The following is a 27806-nucleotide window of genomic DNA, read 5'->3' on the forward strand; positions in this document are numbered from 1 at the left end:
TTCCCCTTGCTCCAAGCCCTTGCTCCACATCCTTGGCAGCATGGCCTGTGCCTTGTGTTTCTGATCTTTGCCTTTGATCTGAGAGGGGTAAGGTAGAATCTCAGTGTCATTTTGATTTGCATTTCCCTGATAATGTTGCACAACAGTTCTTTAAGTGCTCCTCAGTCATTTCAGAGTCCTCTGTTGAGAATTCTCTGTTATACCTGTGCCCCATTTTTATATTAATTATGTGGTTCATTGATGTCTAGTTTCTTGAGTTCTTTATATATTTTGGATATCAGCCTTTTGTCAAATATGGAGTTGGTAGAGATCTTTTTCTGGGTGGATATTTGTAGAATGGCACTTTGTCCTTTGTCAATGTCCTTTGCCTTACAAAAGCTTTTCAGTTACATGAGGTTCCTTTTATCAATTGTCTTATTATTAAATGTATTCACCCACAAATGGTATGATAGTATAGTATACATAAGCAACTCCGAAATTCTACTATGGAATCCTGACAGCTGATTAAAATGTTCAGTAAAGTGGCCAGATACAAAATTGACTTTAAAAGAATCAGTAGCCCTCCAATACAAATGATAAACAGGCTGAGAAATGAATTTGGCAATCTTCCTTCTGTTTCTATTTTGTAGAATAATTTGAAGAGTATTGGTATTAGTTCTTCTTTATAATCTGGTAGAATTCTTCCCTAAAATCATCTATCCTTGGTTTTTTGGTTGTTTTTTGTTTGTTTGTTTGTTTGTTTGTTTGTTTTTTGTTTTGTTTTTGTTTTTTGTTTTTTTTTGGTTGGGAGACCTTTAATGACTGCTTTGATTTCCCTTGGGGCTATAGGTCTGTTTAAATTGTTTATCTGATCTTGATTTAACTTTGACAATTAGTATCTATAGAGAAAGTTGTTCATTTCTTTTAGATTTTCCAATTTTGTGTGTACAGGTTTTTGAAGTACGACCTAATGATTCTTTGGATGTCCTCCATATCTGTTGTTATGCCTCCTTTTTCACTCTGATTTTATTAATTTGGATATTCTCTCTCTGCCTTTTAGATCATTTGGATACGGGTTTGTGTGTCTTGCTGATTTTCTCAAAGAACCAGCTCTTTGTTTCATTAAATTTCTTGTCTTGTTCTTTCTGGTTTGCTGCTACATTGCTAGCATGAGATCTCTCTAATTTCTTTATGAAGGCACTTAGTGCCTTCCTTAGTGCCTTAGCGAGTCTTCCTCTTAGCACTGCTTTCATTGTGTCCCATAAGTTTGGGAATAATGTGCCTTCATTTTCCTTGAATCTAGAAGTCTTTCATTTCTTTCTTTATTTCTCCTTTACCCAGTGGCCATTCAGTAGATAGATGTTCAGTTTCCACAAGTTTGTAGGCTTTCTACTGTTTCTGTTGTTGCTGAAGTCCAGCATTAATCCAAGGTGGTCTGAAAAGATACAGGTGCTTATTTCAATTTCTTTGTATCTGTCAAGACTTGCTTTGTGACTGAGTATATAGTTAATGTTGGAGAAAAGTCCATGAGAAGAAGGTATATTCTTTTGTGTTGGGGCAAAGTGTTCTGTAGATATCTGTTAGGTCCATTTGAGTCATCACATCTGTTAGTCCATTATTTCTCTGTTTAGTTTCTATCTGGATGACATGTCCATTGGTGAGAGTGGGGTTTTAAAGTCTTCCACTATTAATGTGTGGGGTTTGATGTGTGAGTTAAGCTTTAGTAATGTTTCTTTGATGAATGTGAGTGCCCTTGTATTTGGGGCACAGATTTCAGAATTGAGATGTCATCTTGGCAGATTTTTTTCCTTTGATGAGTATGAAGTGTTCTTCCTCATTCATCTCTTTTTATTTATTTTGATTTGAAGTCTATTTTGTTATATACTAGAGTGACTACACCAGCTTGCTTCTTGGGTTTATTTACTTGAAAAAAATCTTTTTTTTCCAGCCCTTTACTCTAAGATATCTATCTTTGATATTAATGTATGTTTCTTATATGCAGCAGAATGATGGATCATGTTTTCACACATTCTGTTAGCCTGTGTCTTTTAATTGGGGAATTGAGCTCATTGATGTTGAGAGATATTTATGACCAATTGTTAATTCCTGATTTGTTTGGTTTTGTTTTGTTTTTTTTTAATTGATGACAGTAGTGGTGGTTGTGGTTGTGGTGGTGGTGGTGGTGGTGGTGGTGGTGTGTGTGTGTGTGTGTGTGTGTGTGTGTGTGTGTGTGTGTTTCCCTTCTTTTGGTTTTGCGGGCATGGAATTATTTATTTCCTGTGTTTTCTTGGGTGTAGTTAATTTCCTTAGGTTGGAATTTTCCTTCTAGTCTCTTATAGGGCTGAATTTGTAGATAGATACTTAAATTTGGTTTTGTTGTGGAATATCTTGTTTTCTCCATCTGTGGTGATTGAATGTTTAGCTGGGTACAATAGTTTGGGCTGGTATCTGTGATCTCTTAGAGTATGCAAGACATCTGTCCAGGCCTTTCTAGTTTTTAAAGTCTCTGATGAGAACTCCGGTGTATTTATAATAGGTCTGCTTTATATGTTAGTTGGCCTTTCCCCGTTGCAGTTTTGACATTTTTTCCTTCCTTCTGCACACTTAGTGTTTTGATTATTATGTAGCATATGTAGCAGAAGGGGTTTTCTTTTCCAGTCTAATCTTCTAGGTGTTTTGTAAGTGTCTTGTACACTTACATGCACCTCATTTTTAGGTTAGGAAAAATTTCTTGTATGGTGTTGTTGAAAATATTTTCTGGGCCTTTGAGCCAGATTCTTCTCATTCTTCTCTTCCTGTTATTCTTAGGCTTGGTCTTTTCATAATGTCTGAAATTTCCTGGATGCTTTCTGTTAGGAACGTTTAGATTTAGCATTTTCTTTGACTGATATGTCAATTTCTTCTGTTGTATCATCTATGCCTGAGATTCTCTCTTCCATTTCATATTCTCTGTTGGTCATGCTCACGTCTGTAGTTCCTGTTAACTTACCTAGAGTTTCCATCTCCAGGATTCCCTCAGTTTGTGTTTTCTTTATTGCTTTATTTCCATTTTCATATCTTAAACAGTTTCATTCACTTCCTTCATTATTTTGTTTGTATTTTCCTGGATTTCCTTAAGGGATTTATTCATTTCCTCTTTAAAGGCCGCTATTATCTTCATAAATTGGATTTAAGGTCATTTTCTTGTGCTTCAGCTGTGTTGAAATATCCAGAGCTATTGCTGTGGTAGGATAGCTGACCTCTGGTGGTGCCATATTACCCTGGTTGTTGATAGAGCTCTTACACTAGGCTCTAGTCATCTCGATTTAGAATTATAGGTTTAGGTGCTGATTTCTGAGTTTGTTAGATGGATTTTTCCCCTTGGTTTCTGTTTCCTCTCTGGTCTTCCAACCTAAGTGGCCTGGGGTTCTCATAATTAGCAAGTCTTCAGGTCCAGTAGGTTGTCTCCACTGGGGTCTTTGTGGCCTGTGTAACCTCTGGAGTTTGAGTGTCAACATTGCCTCTGGGGTTCCAAGTACCTGTGTGTCTCTGGAGTTCTGAGTACTTGCTTGGTCTGTAGGGTTCTTAGAACAGCATGGGCTCCAGTGAAACAGAAGTCTTATGCTGAAGTCTAGGCTGGAATATCACGCCATCTGATTTTTAATAGTACTGATTCTAGAGTTCTTTGAGAATTTTTTCAATTATAGCTTTCCTACTGTATTATGGGCTAAGTGAAGATAAGCATTCTTTAGGAAACAGCAAATTAAAAATGAGTTTCAATTCTATCACATTCTAGTCAGAATGACTATCATCAAAAAACATAGATACTAGTTAAGATATAGAAGAGAGGGAACATTTCTATACTACTTATAAGAATGTGAACTGGGCAGAAACTATGGAAATCAAGGAAAGCTTCAACAATAACAACAAAAAAATCTAAAAATGGAACTTCCATATTGCACAGCTGTTCTACTCCTGGGCTTATACCCACAGGACTCTAAGACAACAACTGCAGAGATGCTCCAATATGTTTACTGCTGCACTACCACTATTCACAACAGTCCCAAAATGGAGCCATGCTGGGAACCTTCCTAGCATCATAAGTTCCAGCCTCTCACCTGGCCACCCAGAGGTCTTTAAGCAACAGAGATACAAAGTAAAAAACCACCACTTTTTTTCATAGTTTTAAAGACTTCTACTTTCTTCTGAGTTTTATAATGGCTTACATTAAAAAAAAAGATTTAGTTAGTTAGTTAGTTAGTTAGTTAATGTATATGAGGACACTGTAGCTGTCTTCAGACACACCAGAAAAGTGCATTGAATCCCATTACAGATAGTTTTGAGCCACCATGTGGTTGCTGGGAATTGAACTCAGGACCTCTAGAAGAGCAATCAGTGCTCTGAACTGCTAAGCCATCTCTCCAGCCCAACCAGTGCCTATTAAAGCACAAATAGAAAGAGAGTTGAAGAGTAAGAAACCAGCACTTATAAGTACATAACAATAAGAGTTAGGTTTCCAGAGGCCAGGAGCTTCTGGTCCACAGAACAGTAAGACAGAGTTACAAGGCCTTGGACTTGTTAACTGTTCATGAACCAGAAAGAAAAGGGAAGAAAAGAAAGAAAATATTTTACATGGGCAATATACACAAACACGCATGCACTCATGCACACACAAACATTCTGGTTGAGCCTGACCACCTCTCTTATCAACACCCTAAGTGTTCATGCATACTTACATACATACACATACACACACATGCACACACACACACACACACACACATACACACAGACATATAAATATATATATATACACATACACACATACATATACACATGCACATAAACATATACACAAAGAGACATATACATATATACATTTGATGGATCAGGCTGAGTCTCAAATGCCACACACATATAAAATATATGGATGTATAGGGCAGAGCTGCCCAAGCCACCACTTTATTCCTTTTCTCTGGCCTGTTGATACCTTCTTAGACAAAGTTTTTTACAAACTTACCTCATAAATAAAATGTTACACAAAAGGGGAGTTACAGAAGGATGTTGATAGTAAGTTCAAAGCAGTGTTTCATTCTATAAGCTCATTATAAGTTCAAAGCAACAGTTTCACATGACCTTGCTTTAGCATAGTACACACCTGTGGCTTTATCCTTGGAACTGACCTAGAATGAATGTTTTTCCTTGATCACAAATCTTTCCCAAGCCTATTTCTCTTTTTAGGTGTAATTATGAAAGCTCATTGTATTTCTTATTATGCAGTCTTACTATTATGAGGAATGGGCACATTTTGTTCTTGATTCTATCTTTATTATATCTTTCTGGCAAAACAACTAAAACCATGTCTTAAAACTTTCTTCCTAAAATTGTTTGAATCAAATCAGGAGTTGATAATAACAGCATTAATTCATTAAATATAATAATAAACATCAGGACTCATGAAAGTTCATCTTTATGTTGATCTGCAGGAAATCTGCCCAATAGGGTGGGTTGATGCCCAGGAACCATTAGTCTATGTAACAATGACAGGGAAGGCATATCAGCAACAAGAAGCAATCCTCAGATGAAGACTCTTGGGACCTTGCCTCTCAGAGCTCACCCACCATAGGCCATGCAAACATGGTAGGCTGCCTCCAGGAAAGTCACCTGCTAACCTAGACTCTCTTAGATGGCTCCTGACAGAGCCAACCTAGATGTCCATCAACAGATGAATGCTACGTGCACAAGAGATTTTGTTTCAGATGTGAGGAAAAATGAAACATTGATGCTTACAGGAGAATGGATGGAATTGAAAGTCACATTAAATGCAATAAACCAAACTTTAGAAAGACAAATATCACATAGTCTCTCTAATATGTAGAATCTGGATTTAAATTTTTATATTTCTATTTTTATTTCTCCAAAGAGAAGAAGAGAACAGCGAGAGGAGGTGACAGAAGCTAGGCACTGAATAAAACTATCAGATGCACGAGTTCAGAAATATATATATTGTCCAGGGGATATAATTAAAAACAAAATATTGTGGAAAAAGGACCAAAATGCATGTGTGTGTGTGTGTGTGTGCGTGGGTGTGTGTGTGTGTGTGTGTGTGTGTGTGTGTTCTGTGTGTCATACTTTGTAGAGGGAGGGTGTGTCACACTTATCAGGAAAGGGGTGTGTGTGTCACACTTTCAGGAGGTGTGTGTATAGGAGTGTGTGTGTGTGTGTGTGTGTGTGTGTATCACACTTGGTGAAGTAAGAATAAGATGAAAGTGGGTGTGTATGACAAAAGCACTCAGGCCAGAGGAGTAGAAAGGACAGTAGAGAAATGAGAGAAAGCAGTAGCCTCACTTGCAGTAGGAAGGAAGAGTGGGGGTGGGGGGGCTGACTAGTGAGTGGCAGCAGAGACAGGTTCGAGAGAACACAATCCAATTCAGATTTGGACTTGGCGTGTATAACACCCAGTTTGGGTTTGCTTTTGCTGATTCTTCTGAAGAATGGCCATAAAGATGGTAAAGTGCTTGTGTGTGGTATAAACCACCAGATGGGAAGGCAAAGCGATTACAAAGATGGAAAGCAAGTACCTAGTGCTCCATGATGTAGGCATATGGGACCCATCAGATCACCTGAACACACACTGAAAGCTGAGGATTCAACACTCTCACCCTGCCTCGAGCCTGTCCTGTGAGCATCGTAGGGAGAGCCTTTTGACCCCCTAGATAAAAGATGGGGTAGCTTCAGGCCAAACTGGACATCATCTCAACTCAGAAATCAGTATCCACTCAGCATGCAAACGAAAGGCCTACCAAGTAATTAATCCTGTTGTCCACTTTAACAGAGTCCACAGGCAGCCTTAGTGTGGATGAGAGAAGAACAAGGGAGCTTTCTGAGTTAACCCCTTCTCCTGAGCTACTTTGTGAGAAAGGTCACAGGAGAAAATGCTGTACCTGGCATCCAAATCTAATCACATTGCAGAACAGCCAATAGGACACAGACCTGCCCCTTCCCAGCAAAGTCTTCCCACAGTGGCCAGAAGACCATTTTAGTACCTACTCTGCCTGTGCTGACATCAGGACATCAAGTTCAAAAAAAATTAGGAGGCAAAAAAAAAAAAAAAAAAAAACAGACAGTGAAAAGGGCAGGAAAAAAATTAAGATTTTTAAAAGTATGACACTGATGGGATGGCTCAGTGGGTAAAGGCTCTTAATTCCAAGCCTGGCATCTTTAGCTTTGAGCCCCCAGAATTCCCATGGGAAAGAATAGAGCCGACTCCCAAAAGCTGCCCTCTGATCTCCACATGCATGCCAAGGCATGAATCACCTCATACCCTCACAAACAAACAAATCCTATAATTTTTATTATTAAAAAATTGAACAATGAAAAGATTCAGCATAGGAGTGTCTGGGGTAGGGTTACAGATACATCACAGGGGTGTCTGGGGCGGGATACAAATACATCACAGGCAGGGTACAGATACATTATAAGAGTGTCTGGGACAAGGTATCATCTTATCCCATTTCTCCCATTCTTAGGCATTTCTTCCATGACTATCTATACACACTGTGTAAAAGTTAGTGTTCAAACAATGGGAAAATATCTTCCCTAGTAGACCTAAGTTGAGAGAGCACACCCATCATTTTACTCCCTTGGCTTAGATCTTTAATGGGTGTGAAAGGGAATTAAAGGAATTAATAGTCCCAAAAGTTCTGAAGCAGGAGTCTCTCGCCCCTACTTACTGCTGAAGGTTTTCCTTACCAGATTGTCATACGTTCCTTTGCATTTGACAAATGCCTTTACTGGTGTGTTGTTGTTTGTTTGTTTGTTTGTTTGTTTGTTTTGAGAAAGTTTCTCACTATGTGGCCTTGACTGGAACTCTCATGTAGACAAGGTGGCCTCCCACACAGAGATTTGCTTGCCTCTGCCCCCAGAGTGCTAGGATTACAAGCAAGTGCCACCTCCACAGATGTATTTTGATCACCTTATTAGGTTGGGAGTTCAATGATGAATAGCGCATTCTCCCTCCCAGAGTAAAGTCTAATGCCTCCCTTCTTAATGGCACCTGACCACCACCATCAGTCTCAGCTGGGAGGTCTCTCAGCAGGCACTCTGAGGCCTTAAGCCTGCTCCAGACTCGCTGAGTCAAAATCTGCCCATTTTGGACACCCAGGTGATTGTCCTGCCCACAGAAGTGAGAGAAGTGCTGACTTAACTGATGGAAAGCGAATCTTCTGCTTCCTTTCTTCTATTGGTTCAGCGGTACTTAAAGATCAGGCTGCCTTCGAGCTTAGGGGTGGGAGCCGAGAAGCCCTTGGTGACAGATCAAAATCTGCTAAAGGAAAAAGAGAAAGCTTGTGAGGTAGTTGCTCATCATAAGGGGTTGCAATCCACCTCCCAGTGATGCCGGGAATCACACGTCCCTGTCAGAAGTGTACACGGTTCCAAGCAGAGTGGGAGAAAATTGGCAAAACGTGTTGAGTCAATGAGTAAAGGCAGTTGGGATCACCCCCTTACTCATTTTCACAACTGGGATTCGTTGGCCATCGCCCCAAAGAGCCTAGCCTCTCTCATTTCTCAGTGACTGTCCCCTCCTCCCACTTGTAGCTGTCCTGACTGAAGGGGCTCCAGACCCTACTACCCAGGAGACTTTTCAACACCAATAAGCACATAGAAAACTCAACAAAGTATCATTTAGGTGGTGTGGACCGTGTGGCTATTGTGTGTGCTGCTCTCCTGAGCCGTGATTCAAATGACAGCTTCAGAGAGGACCTCTTGGCAATGGAACGCGGGGAGCTCAGAGCCCATGACATGTTACAAGGTCAAACCCGACTGAACAAAGATCTGAAGCAGTGTTGAATAACTTATTTATTCAGCCCCGCTCTGTACAGACCTGGGAGAACGTGACATCTGTTAAGTTACCTCCCCGGTGGGAAATATCCATGGTGCATGAAAAAAATGTTAGCAAATTTTTTGAAAAGAGCAAAATGTCTTGCCCGGCAGTACTAACAGTGTAGCCATACTGAAGCCTCTCCATGCTTCTGCAAACTGCCCTGATAGCACATAATCTTAAGTCAGAAGGGGAATGGCCACACAGGAGAGGAGAGCCTGGCCTTCTATTACCCTTTCTGCCAATGCCCTTCACAAATCTGTATGAAGAGCCAGGTCTTGCCTGGCTTTCAGGCAGAAATGGCCCACTGTGCGTGCCATGTAAACAAGGGCAATAACATTTTACTATTACTCCTCAACCCAAGTGGCTTCCTGGTATGATGTAGGGACTGTTTATCTTCTGAGCCCCACTGCAATCAATATTCTGGCTATTTTCAGCCTCGTGATCTGCAGAACTATCACACGCCCCGCAGATGTCATTGCATGGTGATGTCATACACGAGGAAGAAAAAAACTACCAGGCATAGAGGTGTCAAGCAATTCGGACACAGGCAAACATTCTCAGAAAACCTTATGAGGAGTAGCCTGCAGAGAACTGGGGCCAGGACCGAGGATAGACAAGTAGAACACCTGATATACAGAATGTGAGGCAGTCCTTACATCGACTGGCATAGCCAACCTTCCAACTGTGATCCCTTACATTTGAAACGAAGGCAGTGAACTCGCTTTGTCCCAGTCAGAACCTAGCTCACTGGCTTCATGCCATGATTTTCTCAATCCTTCCTAGCTCTCCATTGATTGATACCCTAGGTGAAGAGACCCAGTATCCAACAAAGTAAAAAAAAAAAAAAAAAAACCAGATCATTTGGGAGAGAAAACGTGAGTGATCAATAGTGAGTTTACGATGAGGTATCCAGTCAAAGATTTCACTGAGTGAAAGCCACAGGCACCCCAAGAAAAGGGAGAGCCAAGACTTGTTGACCAGTGACCTGTCCCAGTCAGTACAGAGCCCATCTGTCAGATCAGGATCCTGCCTTGGGGTATGGACCCAGAGAGTGGGGAGATGGGCACAGAGAGTGGGGAGATGGGCACAGCTCCACAGCCATGGGTGTTCTGTTTCCACGAGAAGCCTCAGGACCTTCAGAACGCAGCAGCTGTTCTGTGGGTAGCTCTCTTCTCCCCCAGGTATGAGTGTCCTGCTCTAAGGGCTGATCAAAAGCCTTCCCAACACCCATTTCTCGCAGTGCAGTCCACCGACACTCCATCTGACTCTGCACAGCATTAGACACTTCTTCCCTGATAAGCTCATGATGGTCTCCATCCCAAAATGCCACGAACACGAAGCCAACCTGGGCAGCTTGGAGCTAAAGGAAAGGAAACAAATGGGCTGTGACTCATGGTTGTTCCAGAAAAGCCAGCTTCTCTATGCTGATTGGAGTCTTTGAGACCATGAAAGGCGTCTCCCTGCACACAAATACAGCCCTGAGCACTTCTGTCTGCCATTCTCTCTCCCATGTGCTGCTTTTTACCTTTTGGGGAGGAAGGGAGTTTGAAACAGGGTTTCTCTGTGTAGCCCTGGCTGTCTAGAACTCGCTCTGTAGACCAGGCTGACCTCAAATCCAGAGATCTGCCTGCCTCTGCCTCCCAAGTGCTGGGATTAATGGTGGGTGCCACCACCACCCAGCTACATTTGTTTTATTTTATGTGTATGGTTTTTGTTCTGTTTTGAGTTTTTGTTTTTGTCTTGTTTTGGGTTTTTTGCCTGCACATGTGTCTGTATATGACACGCATCCCTAGTGCCCATAGAGACCAGAAGAAAGTGTCAGGTCATCTCAGACTAGAGTTGCAGATGTTTGCCCTCTGCCATCTATGTGCTAGGAGTCGAACCCTGGTCCTTCTGGAAGAGCAGCCAGTGCGCTAACTCCTGAGCCATCTCTCCAGCCCCAAGCACTTTCTTTTAAACACCTATTTCCATATTGTGCTTCCCACATTTCCTTTTCTGCCATCCTTGGCAGAATCCAGCTGGAAACCTCAGGCACTCATCTGTGTGAACTTAAAATAGAAAGGTTTTCCAAGTGGGACAAACTAGTAGAACCCTGGACCCACAAACCTAACTTCTGGGCTCTGTTCAAAGTGGCACAGCATTCAGTGTTAAAGACCCCCTGCAGCACTCTATAAGACACACCATTCCTTGTGTAGTTTCTAACACTGTCGAGAGACAGCGTTCCCTTCTGTGGTGTTTTTGCCAGCACGACTTATCTCACAAAATCATCACAGACAAATCATCATTATAACACGAACATATTTCGATTAACCTCTGTGTGTTCTGGGCACATTGAAATAACTAACATGTCTTGCTGAGACAAGGTCATTAAGATCACAATGTGTCGGAGATGCTTTCAGTGTGGCAGAAGTCGGGAAGAAAGCCCCACAGATGATAGCACAGCCTTTCAGCAGGGTGTCTAGCACTCAGAAACCAGAAGCTCGGCTTGTGTTCTAAAGTACTGTGCTGCAAAACCAGGGAGCCTGTGGCCTTTTGGCCCAAGTCTACCACACCACAGCTGGCTGCTCCATGGACCCAAACTCCCACACTATAGAGTATGTTTGAACCGAAGTCCAAGATGATCATCCCACGAAGAGGGCTAAGTGAAGGTCTAGTTATGGTAACACAAGTATAATCGTCAATGTATTGGAGAAACCATCCACTCCTTGATGTGCCCTGAAGAACAAAGATTCTTAGATACAAAAAGGCCATTGTTCATATTAACAAATAAATAAAAATCTACATCAGCTGGGTGTGGAGCGAACATCCAAAATTCTAGAGCTCTGGAAACTGAAGCAAAATGATCCTGGGTTTGAGACCAGTGAGACTCTGTCTCCGTGAGCAACAACCCCCCAAGGCAAAAGAAATCAGATTTGCTTATACATCAGGAAATGATGAAATAGTGGAGAATGAAATGTTGAGTGTGGGGTGTAAAGGAGTGAAAATAGAGGAATATCATACAGCCATTAGAATTAAAGTAGAATGGAGCGTTATACAATCATTAGCGTCTGGCACTAATTATATAGACTGTTTAATGTTTAAAATGTTAAACGGTGTCATCTGTGCTGTGGTCCCAACTTTATTAAGTGGGCATTTGCATAAGAAATACAAAGGACGTGGGAAGGGAACCGTTGGCATTTAAAGGTGACTGGATTTGTGAATGGTTCATACATGCTCACTTTTTCGTACTTGTCACAATGTCATGTAAAATAAATAAAACAGCAAAAGAAGGAAAGGGGTTGAGACATTTTCTATGCCAGGCCAGATCTTGATGCTTAGGACAGATCTATCATCTTCCCACTCCTTTAAAGCAGCCACAGTTTCAACTCACAGAGATATTTGCTTGTTGAGCTGACAGTGCTGTGTGTATTGGGACAGACTGCATAAAGACTTTGGATAATAAATCCACGGTGCCTTTGAACTATTTGTTGGCATGGAAAGGGTATTTAGTTGACATGAGGTACAGGCTCATGCAGTCGGAACTGGCCTCAAAATCCCTAGGAACCTAAAGAGGACCTTGAATTTCCAATCTTCCTCCCTTCGCCTTCCATGTACTAGGGTGACAGGTAGACAGGTATGTCATCACTCCCGTTCATGCTAAGCAAACCCTCTATCAAGTTGTAGCCCCAACTATGGTATTATTGTCCCATAACTAAAACATGAAATTCTTGCTGACAAAAGAAATGATGTTTTTTCTCTTCCCCCAACCCTTTTTCTCTCTCCTCTCTACAGTTCTGTTAAGCCAATATTCTCTAGAATGAGCACAAAACAAGTCAAATAACAGCTAAACAAACAGCTTTGTACATCAGCACCAAGAAGGAAGACACTGGGGAGAGATCAGAGTCCAGAGATGAATATGCACAAAAACGAAACATCCACTCTTCAAAGCATCTTCTGATTCTAGATCTGCAGAGACTCGAGTGGTTTTCTGGGAGGAGCTACGATCACGGACTAAACACCAGCTCATTGGGAACTGTCATTAAGTAAGATCAGATCACATTCATGAAAATCATATTCAGGAAATAGTTTAAGAAAGAAGAATACAGCTGTGCTAGGATTAACCTGTAAAATACATATGTTCTGAGGTTTATAAGCTGTCCTTTTTAAATCAGACTGAAAACAAAACACACACAAAAAGCTTTAATCTTTCAATGCTATTAAACGAAATAAAAGGGCAGTTAGTTCTAGACTATTCCCGTCCCAGTAGCCAAGAGGCCCATGGAGTGTCACGTCTTGAGGAATGCCTCTGACCCTTGGTCCCTCATCACTACTGTCCACTCATTTCACTGTGCAATTAGTTACAGCCACGTGGTTATTAGGAGACTTAGCCCTTCAGACTTCTCACCCACTGTGTGTTCAGTTTAATCTGTCTGTACGACTTATACTAAGGAAATGTTCCTGCCACAACTCCATCAAACTGTGAATCACAGGAAGTACATCGAGACACCGTAGGTTCCCAAGCAGCAAGGATCTCCCTGTCATTGACAACACAGCATCAAGGAGCTCTGAACAATATAGAAAGTCTATTTTCACTTGGATGCTCTCTCATGTAATATATAGGCTGCTATCAAATAAACACTTTTTCTAATTCTCCCTAGTATATGCATAGGAATTTAATATACTTTATAAATAGATACCTAAAATATGAGTTTTCTACTTCCTCATTCTAAAAGTCTCTAGAAATCCACATTCTTTATTTCCTTTACTGACATATACTCATTTTTGCTTTGTCAAAAGAAACTCTTCCATTAAATCTACTTCTAAACGATAGTAAGTGGTACTAACAGAGTAAGTAAAAACTTAATAGCCTTAGAAGTAAATAACTATATACTTATATGTCAAAGGAACTTGATAGGAATAAGTTACCTTTTGTTTATTAATGTTGATTTTGAAAATTCTCATATTTTTCCCTTTTTGGTTAGCTGGTACTTGGAAGTAGTTACAACTAACCAGCTTTCTTCAAGAATCTTTTCCTCCCAGGATCCCCCAGCCCTTGCCCTCATAACACACCCTGCCTAAGTCCAACAACAGAGAAATACTTGGTATTAGAGTAGTCCATTGTCCGAGTATAAACTCAAGCCAAGGTGCATATAATGGGGGCTCGGTGTAAGCCAGCCCATGTTCTATACCTGAGCAAAAAAAAGCCACACAAATAGAATGACTGCAGCCCAGGCTCAGGGTTGGGCTAAATTAGCATTTCACCAGAGCATCCGCTGGAGGACAGCATGAGGATCGGGGCTGCCCTCTCTTCTGTCCCCGTAAGACCACGCTCACAATTTTAGCCTTGTTTTCTCGAATCAAGTGTTTCAAATGGCTGAAAGTACATCACAAATACACTCAAGTGCTCATGTAACTAAAACCCAGTTCACAGAGAGAGAACTCAGGCTTTCCCAGAGAAGTAAATCAAGGGGACGCTTAGCCTCTGCAAGTGTAGTTGTAGTCATCCTGGGGGCTGTTGTTGCTTTAAGTAGTAGTCATCCCGAGGCATTCAGAATACCCTCCTTACTGAATTTAATTACACACAACTTTTTAAAAATTCACCTTTTATTTCAGGGGAGGCATCTCTATATCTTCACTAAAATCAGAAGGTATTAGGTTTTTCTAATCCATGTGAATTATGATTCTGTCTGGGTCCTACATCATTAGCAGTAATGTTTCAAAAAAAATAAAAGGTACTTCCTCTCCACGTGCAAATGCTTTTATGTTTTTGCCATGAAACCTAAGTGTAATTTAGCATATGACAGTGCTATGAAGATGGGTCATTGATGATATATCATTTGTACATAGATAACACACATGAAACCACTAAATGTTAAGTATAAGAAACATGTTTTTACCTTTAAAAAAAAAAGACTCTTTTTTCTCATTCTGTTCTATTATGTCCAAAAGTTGTGTGTAATTTTTTTAAGGTCCAGGAAATGTAAAGAAATTTGTTGGAATATCTGAATTTCTGTAAAAAAATAAAAATAAAATTTTGTTACATAAAAAAATTATATTTGGTGGTGTGGTATACATTCATTTTCCTTCACACACACCCTGCCACCCCCCCCCACCCCTGTGATCCAGGGTTACTTATTTCTCTCCATGCTATGATTAAATACTTGGCAAACAGTAACTCAAGGGAGAAAGGTTTTATTTTGGCTTAGAGTTTAAAAAGGACACAGTTACTCATGGGAAGAATGCCATGGCTGCTGCTGGACACATTGTATCCAGTTGAGAGGCAGAGCGCGGAAAGGAAGTGGAGCTACAATGCAGAAACCCATAGCCTGGCCTCACCCCACACGTCCTCTAGTAAATCTGCACCTCCTAAAGGTGCCACAAACTTCCAAACAGTGGCAACAGCTAGAAAAGAGCTTTTGAACACAAGAGCCTCCGAGGAACATTTCAAATGCAACCCAGCACACCAGGGTGAGTTACTGGTTTGACAAAAAGAACTGCCTTCAGATATTCTCCTTGCATCTCATGATGCTGCAAGTGATAGTCACCAATTAGATATGCAGGACCCTCATGCATGGGACATGATCATCTCCAAGGCCTCCCTCTTCTACCCAAATACAGGCATACCCCCACTGGGTCTAGTGGAATTGTCAGCTAGGTTAGCAGCTGAGCTGCTCCTAACACTTCTGCAGCACTCCACTCGAGGCACATATTACCCAGTTGAGTTTCAATCCCAGATGCTTGCTTATTAGACTGTCCTGTAAAACTCTGAACCTTGGGGGTGTTTTTCATCTACAAGATGGATATAAATGATATCCAGTCATCGTGACAATGTAAAATGATTCATAATGTTGCACTTGACAAGCAGGAGATTATCAACCTATGTCCATCCTCTCTCTTCCTATTATATAGGACACTCGTGGGGTGGAGCAGGGGGAGTGGAGAGATATCTCCATGTAGACAAAACATCCAAACGCATAAAATAAAAATAAATGCATCTTCAAAAAAACAGGAAGAAGGAAGGAAGGAAGGAAAGAAAGAAAGAAGGAAGGAAAGAAAGAGAGAAAGAAGAAAAGAAAGTCAGGTGTGGTGATATACGTTATTGAGGAGGGCACAAGGTAGGCATGTCTCTATGAGTTTGAGGCCAGTGTGTCTCCATAGGGAGGTCAGGCTAACCAGAGCTGTATAGTGAGGCCCATGCAGAAGCCTGGCATATAAGGAGATTAATGAGATCAGCTAGGCTGGGACAATAACAGGAAAACATGGAACAACGGAGCCCTGAAGATCCCGGGTCCTGTCTATCTAAAGGGGATAAATAACCAATACTCAACGCCAATCATATGTGCCAAGAGCTATTCTAAGCACAAGAGTGATTCACCCCCTCCCCCTAGACAAAGCCCCTGCTTTCTGGTAGAATTTAGAGAATTAATGAAAGATTGTTTCAAAAGAAATGCCTTGAAAGAATCAAAACAGAGTAGCATGATAGACTGATATGGACTTGGGAAGGTGAGCTGCATTTAGCGTGAGAGCCCTGCAGTGAGAACCGAGAACTGGGTGGCGCTGAACAAAGAGAAAGAATGTCAGGCTAAACCTATGGTCTAATGGCGCTCAGCTAGGATTAAACTCAGAACGCTGCAGCTACCGCTAGGTGGCAATAGAGACCTATGTAAACTGAGTAGGAATGACCTCTGCAGCTTTGAAGTCTAGGAGAGTCCGTGCTATACTTTTAAATGTGAGTGAAAGCTATTGGAGGATCTTAAATGGGAGAACAATGCAAGCTATTCTACATTTCTCTTAAAGATTATCCTTGGTTCTACTTCTAGCAATATGAAGTAGAAATTCTAAATCCTTTCCTTTCACGGGGGACATAGCTCAGTAAGCACTTGCTCTGGGTTCCTTTGGTGTAGGCCTGGAACTCAAGCACACGGTTAGAAAAGGTAGGATAATCAGAAGTCATTCGGCCAAACAGGGAGTCTGAGGCCAGCCTGAGCTACAAAAGGCCCTAGCCTGAAGAGAAAAGAAAAGGAAAAAGGAAAAAGAAGAAAGAAAGGAAGAAAGAAAGAGAGGAAGAAAGAAAGAGAGGAAGGAAGGAAGAAAGGGAGGGAGGAGGGAGGGAGGGAGGGAGGGGAGGGAGGGAGGGGGAGGGGGAGGGAGGGAGGGAGGAGGGAGGGAGGGAGGAGGGGAGATGTCAGGGCAATAAGATAACACAGCAGATAAAGGCATTGCTGCCAAGCCTAAGTATCTAAGTTCAGACACATACACACACACACACACACACACACACACACACACACACACGCAGTCTTACATTTTACACACACACACACACACACACACCCCAAATTTTAAAAAGCCCTTCCTTATAAGATTCCACTAATCTTGAATAAATTACCATGAGTTTATTTTTAATACATGGCTTAGCCTGCAAGGAAGTAAGAACACTGAAGACAAAGAGAGACAGGAAAAGGGCAGCTGAAACCCAAGTGTGACTATGACAAGTGCAAAAGCCAAAGATAAATCTACCCACCAGAACAGGGAATGGAAGATGAGCCTTGGACCACTGGGAGAGGAGAGCTAACCCCAAAGTTCCCAGTGTGAGTCAGGACGCTTAAAGATAACACAGCCTAGGGGGCGACCCCGGAAAACTCTCCAAGCCTGAAAGTGGGTTGACGCACTCGAGGTTTCGTGGCTGAATGGACTATTACAGAAGGTGTGCTACTACCAGAATGCCTTGAAGGGAAGATCTTGTTCCGGGAAGCATCATCCCTGAGTCCCCCGGCTCTCAGCCTCCTGAGGTAAGCAGGTTGCCCCCACCTTGGTCCCTGCCGTGAGCCTTTCTTTCCACAGCCTGCAAACAACGGAGCCCAGCTGAGTATAGTCTAAGTCCCCTGAAACCACAGCCCAGAACGAGCCTTTGAATTGTTTATATTAGGTATTTGTCACCGTGATAAAACATACTGACTGCACATGGAACGTAATTTCATCAATTAGCCTCAGCAAGATACGCACTCATGACTTTAAAATACTAAATGCACCAATAGATCATAAGAAATAATTGGTAGAAATAACCAATAACAGGTGCACTGCCCCACGGGTTTTAGAAGACGGGATTGCTGGATACTGACTATAAAGCAGCCACACTTTATGCACTAAAAAAATAAAAATGGCATCTGGAAGGTTCCGATAATGCACACAACACAGGTACCTCTTGTACATAAAGCTGTACACATACCCCACCCAAAACAATGGATAGATTTCTCCTCCCCTAACAGCCATTAGTAACTCCTGTTTTGTGGTCATTTTCCGTTCCAACATAGTACAGAATAAATCCAGGTATGGGAGGCAGGGGGCAACTTTGAGGAAACTGGTTTTGGGCACGTGTATAAAAATATCAGCTGTGTCCTTTGAACCCTAGGGGAAACCCCTATTTACCATGCTGTGCCTATGCATTGATTGAGCATGCTTATAATTAAAACCAGCTGCATCATGGGAAGGGACATGGGCGGGGAGCAAAGGCCTGCCAATCATAACTTGTGACAACCCCTTATTAGGCAAGCTCCTCCTTGTCTTCATTAGCAATCAAAATATGAATTGCATGTATAAAAATAATAGTATCTGTTTTATTGGTGTATTAGGGTTCCCTAGAGTCACAGAACTCATGGATAGTCTCTACATAGGAAGGGAATTTGTTATGATGACTTGCAGTCTGCAGTCCAGATCCCCAACAGTGGTCAGCTGTGAATGGGAAGTCCAAGGATCCAGTAGTTGCTCAGTCCCGCAAGGCTAGTTGTTTCAGCTGCTCTTCTGTAGAAGTAGATTCCAACAGATGTGCTGGCACATAAATGCAAGCAGGCAAAGAAGAACGAACCTTCCTTCTTCCAGTATCCTTATGCAGGCCTCCAGAGGAGTTGTGTCCCAGATTAAAAGTGTGTACCACCACACCTGGATCTGGGACTTATTTTGTCCCAGATGACCTTGAACTCAGAAATCTCCTTGCCTTAGTCTCCTGGGATTCATAGCCACTATGCCTCAAGATCTCCATGCCAAGATCCCGGTCAGAAACTGTATCTCTCAGCCTCAAGATCTGGATCACTGCACAATTCTGGATTGCAGTTCATTCCAGATATAGTCAAGTTGACAACCATGAATAGCCACTGTGATAAGTATAAACTTAAAGTCTAACAACACCAAGCACTGGTGGGATCATTGAACATTTGAAGCTGGGGAGATGGCTCAGTGGGTAAAAGGGCTGGTGGTACCCAGCCTGAGCCTGATGAGTTCACCTCACCAGAACCCACAGAAAAGCCAGACACACTAGCACAGACCTGTAATCCCAACTCTCCAGGAGTAAGATTGGAGGCAGAGACAGAAGAGCCCCCAGAATCTCCTAAACCAGTTAGTCTGGAGGACACAGACTATCCTATGATCTCCACAAGCATGCAATGGAATGCACATACCCACACACATATGTACACATATCATGTATGTGCAAATTATGTAAAAATAAATGAATGAATTTTTTAAATCCCCAGAAACCATGTTTTAAAAAAAAGAAAAAAAACAGACACTACCACAAAACCTCCAAACTACAGTTTATCCTGCCTGCAGGATGTGCTGGGGCAGGAGACCATTAGAATCATCATCAGGGAGACCAGCCAGCAACTGATGGGAGCAGATGCAGAGTCCCACAGCCAAATATTAGGCAGAGCTTGGGAGTCCTGCAGGAAAGAGGGAGGAAGAATTGCAGGAGCCAGAGAGGTCAAGGACACCACAAAGTCATGGCCCACAGAGTCAACTGACATTGACTCAGGGGGGCTCACAGAGATCAGGAAGCCTGTATAGGTCTGACCTAGGTCCTCTGGATGTGGTATTCTTGTGGGATTCTGGTCTAACAGTGAGACTGGAGGCCACCATGATGCTTTTACCTGACTTTGGGACCCTTTTCCTTTTACTGGGTTACCTCATCCTCCTTTGATGTGAGAATATGTGTCTGGTCTTATTGTGGCTTGTTATGCCATGTTTGGTTGACATCCCTGGAAGGCCTTCTCTTTTCTGAAGGGATATGGGGGGACATCTCTCGGGAAGAGGGGAGGGAGGGAGAGAGACTAGGGGGAGGAGAAGGAAGAAAATTATAGTCGGGGTATAATATATGAGAGAAAAATGCATAATACATACATACATACATACATACATATACAAATATACAAACAGGAACAACTCCACAAAGCTGTGACCCCAGTTCTGTGAATACAGGAAGACCACTGGGGTTTACTGCCCATGAGCCTAACTCCAGTAGGTATTAGCCTTTCGAGCAGACCTCTGCAGATCTACAAAGACGCACTGTCTTGTAATTCTATATAGACAAATAGGTAACTTCTTAATTCTTAATGATGATCATAAAAGAATTCCTAAAATTGTATCGGTGTTTATTAAGCTCTTTTATAGTGGGGCTGCTATTAGATCCTTTTTGTTAGTCAAACCTGCAGTGAGAACTCTATCAGTCTCCCACGTGTCACCAGTTAATTGCTTCTAGATAGTAACCAGACTTTCTCCTATTCAAAGCACATTCCAAGAAGTTGTAAAACAACTAACCAAAGGTCATAAAAAGAGAATTAATGATTTATTATAGGTGCTAGAACAGAAGATAAAATAATGACTGGGTTTATCTATACAAAACTTCACTAATAACTTAGTAATGATTTTTAACTCTTGAAGAACCTTGGAGCTTGGATAGGTGATGAATGTTTAGCCAGATAATTACTCCTAAACGGTATGTATCTAAACATTCTGTTGTAAACTTCTATTTCAATTTGTAATTCAATTTTATGTGTGAACTTGTGATGAACTTTTTAACATGTGATCATATATTCTGAAAGATGTCTAAGTGCTGAGGACAAAGAGAAGAGACAGAACTGGGTTGAGGAGAACTTTTTAGACAGAACTGAACTCAAGAAGAACTTAGAAGCATAGGCATAGCATTGGGAGGAAAGGCGTTGAGAGTAAGAGCGTTATTGTGACATCAGAGCAGGAGGGGAGAGCAAGGTTAGGAGAATGCAACATAGAATAACTTAGAGACTATAGGTAACATAAAAAAAACTGAGAGAGCCAAGTGCAGAATGCAGAGGGAAGGAGGAAAAAAGAAGAAGCTGCAGAGAGCAGAAGGAGCAGGCAGGCTTCTTACCATGGGACAGAATAGGCTCTTTCTTAATAACAAGGCAGACTTAGTCTTATTAAAAGGAGCAAAGTTTTTTCTTACAAACTTGGATTTAATTCACTTAGCAGTAAAAAGATAGAAGCTTTTTCTTTCTCTATGCAATAAAGATTGGAGCTCATGTTTTATCCAGAATGAGTGAATTCTTTCTGCACTGGTGGTTGGTCTTTTGCTTCATATATATATGAATATATGGATGTGTATAAGTATGTAATTGTGAGAATTCGTGCAAGCTGGACACAACTGCTCTAAATGGAAATGTATAAACATACATTCATGAACCTGTATATGAATTTATGTATTTATGCATATTTGCTTATGTAAAAGTTTTTTCCTTCTGTGAGCATGATTCTCTTCTCCTGTTTCAACAGAAGTTTATTGCTCCAAACTTCCCTCTAGTCCAACAAGCAAGAGACATATGGACAAAAGACTCTAGTAATTACTCCTTTACTTAATCTCCTGCTGTTTTAGGATGAGGTGCTAAGTGCCAGAGACTGCAGTTTCTGGCCTCAGAGAAACACAGAATGCAGGTCAGCTACAGTAGCATAGCAACTTATATAAGCAAACTTATTATTGTTATTATTATTATTATTATTATTATTACTATTATTATATTATGATCATTATTACTATACAGCAGTTCTTATCTTATAAGACTTATAATATCTTATAAGACAAAGTCTTAAACCCCTGTATTTTGTAAGACAAAGTCTTACCCTCTGCTGATGCTCTTCCCCCTCAGCTGCCTCAAGATAATCTGAGAAGAAAGAAGACCCTGCCAGGGCTCCTCCCCATCCTCCACAACCCTGACTCAAAGCAATAAGGAACAGAGTGACAACTACTATCCTTCTCTAGCCTCTGCATGTACATGTAGACCTACACACACACACACACACACACACACACACAAACATACCACACACAAATAAACCACAAATATGCACACACCCAGCACACAAAAGTAAATAAGTAAAAACAAATTGAACATTTTTGTACATTAAATTTTTTGTTCTCTGTAGGTATAGATACTGGAAAAGTTCTTACAAATAAACACCAAAAAAACCTGTGGAAAAGAAAAAAAGGAAGGAACAGACAGTCCAAATGTTTATCAACAAGGCATAGATTTATGTAATTAATTCATTCACACTGTCATAAGTATGGAAATGAGTAAACCTCAGTTACCAACATCAACAAAACTGATTATATTAGGTTGGTTAAAGAATAGTCATTTTTAGAAAGTAAAATGGGTTACAGTCAGAGAAATCTACAGACTGCTCAGTACTTACAGGAGAGTTGCCATGAGCTTAAGATAACCTAGTGAGGCTAGGCCAGCCTAGACTGCAAACTGAAGTCTTGTGTCAAAAAAAAAAAAAAAAAAAAAAAGAGTCCTGAAAGCAAAACAGAGACAGAAGAGATCATTGGGAGATTACCGGTGATAAGATCTGTCTCCATGTAATTGAAACAAAAATAAAACCAATAAACTAAGGAAACTGGTGGAGACTAGACAGGTGGTTCAACAGTAAATAACCTCTGCAGAGGGCTTGAATTCAGTTGTCAGTATTCCATGATCAGTCTATAGCTACCTGGGACACTAGTTCCAGGGGATAACATATTCTTCTGGCCTCCACAGGCTCATGTATACATGTGATGTGCATACATATTCTCAGGTGGATGCACATACATACATATAAAATAAATCAGTTTTTAAATTTTTATTTATTTTTATTTTACATGTACAGATGATTTACCTGCATACATGTCTGTGCACCACATGTATGCCTGGTACCGCTGGAAGCCAAAAGAGGGGATCCCCTGGAACTAGATTTGCAGATAGTTGTGATCCCCCATGTGGGTGCTGGGAATCAAACCCCAGTCATCTGGAAGAGCAGACAGTGCTCTTTCTTGCTGACCCATCGCTTCAATTCCAAATACATCTTTTTTGAAAAATAGCAAGATAGATTGACTTTTACAATAAATCAATTGTCTCTGTTTGAATCTGAGAGATATAGTCTGCTGCCTTTCTAGTTCTCACTGTCTGCTGTGACCACGGCTGTGATCATGGCTGTGACCATGGCTGTGACCATAGCTATGACCATAGCTATGACCATGCCTGTGACCATAGCTGTGAGACCATGCCTGTGACCATAGCTGTGAGACCATGCCTGTGACCATAGCTGTGACCAGAGTTGTGACCATAACTGTGACCATGCCTGGGACCATGCCTGGGACCATGCCTGGGACCACAGCTGTGATCGTAGCTGTGATCCTGGCTGTGACCATGGCTGTTATCATGACTGTGACCATGGCTATGAACATGGCTGTGACTGAAAGAGCCAGAGTTGGGGTCAATCTAAATGGAAAATTCCACCAGAAACTTCCAAGCACTAAGAACCCTCCCTTCCAGGAAGGGTAGAGCCAGCTTAGTTCCTGGAAAAACTACAAGCCAACTGTCAGACAAAGTCACCTGTGACTCCCAACCAACCCTCTTCGGAAAGTCCCAAACAGTCCACTGACCACAAATCACTTTGAAAGTCACCTCACTCCACCAATAGTACCTTACCCACTTACTGTTGCTTGAATTCTGCCCTTATCAAATGTATACATTTCCCTGTTAGAGTCTGCTCAGGGCTGTCTCCTTCTTGAAGCGGGGTGGCCCCCAACACATTGGCACAATAAAACTCCTCTTGTTTTTGCACTGACTGCTGCCTCTGTGAGTCTCATTCAAGGGATCCTGGTGAGGTCCACCTAGAACCCCACATTTGGTGTGTTTGCTGGGAAGCTCACCTCTTATGGGGGACCCACAGGAGGAGGATGAATCAGAGGAACAGCTAGAACAGGTTCTGTGGTTGTCTATCTCCTCTATATTGCTTTTGTGTTTGTGTGTTGGTTTTGCTTTTGGTTTGTGCTTACAAGCATCAGGAAAGCTGAGAGAGCCACCGTAATTGGGATGGTCATTTGCAGCAGGCAGATGTGCCTCAACAGCATGACTAAGAGAGGCTGGGGGACGCGCCAATCACTCTGGAGGGCATCAGGAACACTCTGCTCCTGTTTGGTCTTATAGACTTCGGACTGGTGTTAGCCAGCCAAGTTACCAGGTAACGTGTGGACAGGGTGAGTGGTCTGTGTACTAATTGTTCTATATTATTTTCTTGGACTTGGAACAGAAACCTTCTACCACCCCTCTGGGTCTGGTTCTAGAGCATTGAGATGAAGTCCAGGGACATGCCCATAACTTGTCAGTAGACATAAAGAAAAAAGGAGGCTTCAAGATGGCTACTCCCATGCATTGGCTTATAGCTCGGCGGCAAGCTGAAGCCAATAAGCAACAAGCAAGATGTCAGAAATGCTTGGAATTTGGACATTGGACTTATGAATGCAAAGGGAAAGAAAGTACCTACACAGGCCTTCGAGAGCAGCAGAGCTGAAGAAAGCTTTAAAAGGAAAAGAAAATAGATTATTGCAGCAAAGCAATGGAGAGAAAGACCAAGAAGAGAAGGCCTAAGAGTGTCACAAGTTCCAGTACCTCTAGCAGTGACAGTTCAGCCAGTGAGTCTTCATCAGAGAGCGAGACATCTGCCTCATCCTCTTCAGAGGACAGTGACTCAGATGGACGCCTCTCTAGCTCCTCCTCCTCAGCCTATTCCTCCTCATCCTCATCCTCCTCGTCCTCGTCCTCAGACTCAGACTCAGACTCAGACTCCAGCTCCTCCAGCAGCAGCAGCAGCAGTTCCGAGAGCAGCTCTGATGACGAGCCACCAAAGAAGAGGAAAAAGAAATAGAGCTCTCTCTCCTCTGGACCAATGGATGGAAAGGATTTGTGACTCCCAGGGAACTGAAGACGTGCTCAAGCAAGCAAGTTAGCTGGTCAGATTTGTTAAAGTCCAGAACTTTCTAAATATTCACCATTGTGTAGGATATTAAATAAAGATGTTATATATGTTTATATAGGATATATATAAAGATGTTTATTTTAGGAATGAATATTGGGTTTTTGCTGTTGCTTTTCTTTTTGTAAAGACTGGGTCTCATTTTGTAGGTGTGGCTGGCCTTGAACTTGATCTGTAGCACAGGCTGACCTTGATTTCAGAGAGATCTACCTGTCTGCTTCTCTAGTGTTGGGACTACAGATACATGCCACCATGCTCAGCTTTTGTTGTTGACTTTTTTTTTTAAATATTTGAACTCTATCTGTAGTATATAATCAAAGCTGAAAACCAGGAAATGTATTTCAGTGATGGACAAAAGTCATTTTTCTTCCGCCTATGAAATGAATGTTTCATGTGGTATATGTTAAGGTGTATATGGGACGGTCTTTGAAGATACTCCATCAGAATATCAAGTTTCTTGTGCTCTTTTGGCTGTGTTTATTATGTGAGATTTTGTTATTGTAAGTAGTTTTCCTACTGTTAATAAATGTGCTCTATTTTAAAGAAGAAGAAGAAGAAGGAACTCCAGACCCCGTGTGCATTTGTATGGCTAGCTTTTCAGGTCAATTGGCCCTGGGGAAAGACATTTGATCTCCCGTAACCATGGCAGTCAAAAGTAAGTTCCTAGAACTTGGATCCGGATCTGCTGGTCACCCAGAATGGGTTCCCAATATAATTGTCTGGAAAAAGCTTATAACTAACCTCCCTGCTTGGGTTCATCCTTTTCTCCCTAGCAGGGTTCTGACTTTCAAGACTTAGTCTGAGCCTCCAGCTGGCTCAGGGAAGACAAAAGTTCTCCAGGAACCGGGAACTGCAGATCTCCTCCTCTTTGATTCGCCTTCCCCATATCCCTCCCTAGCCCCTGCTCTTGCCTTGAGTGTGCCACCAGATTCCCAAAGAGGCTGAGGCTCTATCATCCCTGACCCCAGCACCCCTTTACCTACACCCCCCAGAGGAAGGCACAGGTCCTGCCATGGGAACACGGATCCATAGAGCTGCATCCCCTAACACCACTGTGGCCCTTCCCTGTGGGCCTTTGGGCCTGCAGAAGCAACAAAAATCAAGCCATGCAATACTGGCCCTTTTCTACCTCTGATCTCTGTAACTGGAAAGCTCAGCATCCACCCATCTTAGATAACCCCAAGGGCCTCACTAATCTAATAGAGTCCATTCTTTTCACACACCAGCCTACTTGAAATGACTGTCAGCAGCTTTTGCAGGTCCTCTTTACCACCAAGGAGAAGGAACGAATTCTCCTAGATGGCAGGAAAAACATTCCAGGAAATAATGGGGTCCCAACCCTTAACCCTGCTGACATAGATGAAGGATTCCCCTCAGGAGGCCTGACTGGAACTACAAAGAGGCAGCGGGTAAAGAGCACTTGAAAGTTTATCACCAGGCTCTTTTGGCAGATCTCAAGCAAAATGACCCACTAATTTGACTAAAGCATGATAGGCACAGCAGGACCCTGATGAAACAGCTTCTGCCTTCCAAGAATGACTTATGGAGGCTTTCTGCCAATATCTACCCTATGATCCTAGAGCTGAGGAACCTAGGTAACACTGACTATGGCGTTTATAGATCAGGCTGTGAAGGACATAAAGAGGAAGCTCCAGAAGCTAGACAGCTTACAAGATAAGTCTTTGAGGGAACTAGTACAGGTAGCTGGGAAAGTTTACCACAATAGGGAAACAGAAAAAGAAAAGGAAGAGAGGAAGCAGAAAGAGGCAGAGGAAAGGGAACTACAAAGAGAAAAAGGCCAGGATAGAAAGTTAGAAAAAATCCTGTCAGTGGTGGTTAGGAGAAAACAGGAGGTGACCCAAGCCTCAGCCACAAGTAAGGAGACAGAGAACTCCACTTGAGAAAGACCAGTGCACCTATGCAAAGAATGTGTTCACAGGACTAGAGATCGTCCCAACAAGGAAAGGCAGGGAGAGGGGGCCAGGAAGAAGGAAGATGGTTCACAGATCTGAAGTCTTAACTCTGGGAGAAGGGGGAAAGGGGTTCAGAGCCCCTCCCTGAACCCAGGGTAACTCTGAAAGTGAAGGGAAAACCCAACCAGTTTCTGGTGGACACAGGAGCACAACACTCTGTCGTCCTCCAAACAGAGGGGCCCCTCTCCAAGAAAAAGTCTTGGGCCCAAGGAGCCACAGGGACTAAACAATACTCATGGACTAACTGAAGATCTATTGATCTAGGTGTGAGCCAGGTAGACCATTCTTTCATGGTCATACCTGAATGTCCTTACTCTTTCCTTGGTTGAGACTTACTAAAATGGGCACTCACATCCACTTCCTCCCAAAGGGCCCTACCATCACCGGCCCCAAGGGGGAACCTATACAGGTTCTGACCATAAGTTTGGAAGATGAATACAAACTGTTTGAGATATCAAAGAGACCCCAAAACATGGGCTGGTGGCTCCAAAAATACCCAGAGGCCTGGGCTTAAACAGCAGGCATGGGGAAGACAACCAACAAGGCCCCCATTCATGTAGAGCTAAAGGCTGTGGCTACCCTGATATCCGTGTGCCAGTACCCCATGTCTCAGGAGGCTCAGGAGGGGATTCAGCCTCATATTAACAGGCTCCTGAACTTGGAGATCCTGTGAAGATGTCAGTCAGCATGGGACACGCCTCTTCCACCTGTCAAGATAGTCCTGGCACCTTGGACTATCACCCCATGCAGGATCTGCATGAGGTAAATTAGTGAACAGCTAACATACACTCCACCGTTCCTAATCCTTACACCCTGCTGAGCTCATTACCACCCACCAGGACCTGGTACACAGTTTTGGACCTCAAAGATGCCTTCTCTGTCTAACCTTGACTCCCCAAAACCAGGAGTACTTTGCT

The 27806-nt window shown here is 42.2% G+C and overlaps 1 protein-coding gene and 1 pseudogene across 3 annotated transcripts in view; both read left to right on the forward strand.

The window, feature by feature from the left end:
- Positions 1-14876, forward strand: part of Lhfpl3 (LHFPL tetraspan subfamily member 3) — a 525961-nt gene extending 511085 nt beyond the window's left edge. For all 3 annotated transcript variants that reach the window (XM_032907095.1, XM_032907096.1, XM_032907093.1), the window contains one exon: positions 12614-14876. Coding sequence is in view for 1 of the 3 variants with exons in the window: in XM_032907093.1 (XP_032762984.1) it covers positions 12614-12642 (29 nt within the window). In the remaining 2 variants the exon portion in view is untranslated. The remainder of the gene's footprint in view (positions 1-12613) is intronic.
- Positions 14877-24298: 9422 nt separating this feature from the next.
- On the forward strand, positions 24299-24808 carry LOC116903011 (annotated as a pseudogene).
- Positions 24809-27806: the final 2998 nt, after the last annotated feature.

The sequence above is a fragment of the Rattus rattus genome, chromosome 6 (genome assembly GCF_011064425.1).
Source record: "Rattus rattus isolate New Zealand chromosome 6, Rrattus_CSIRO_v1, whole genome shotgun sequence".
NCBI classification, from domain to species: Eukaryota; Metazoa; Chordata; class Mammalia; order Rodentia; family Muridae; genus Rattus; species Rattus rattus.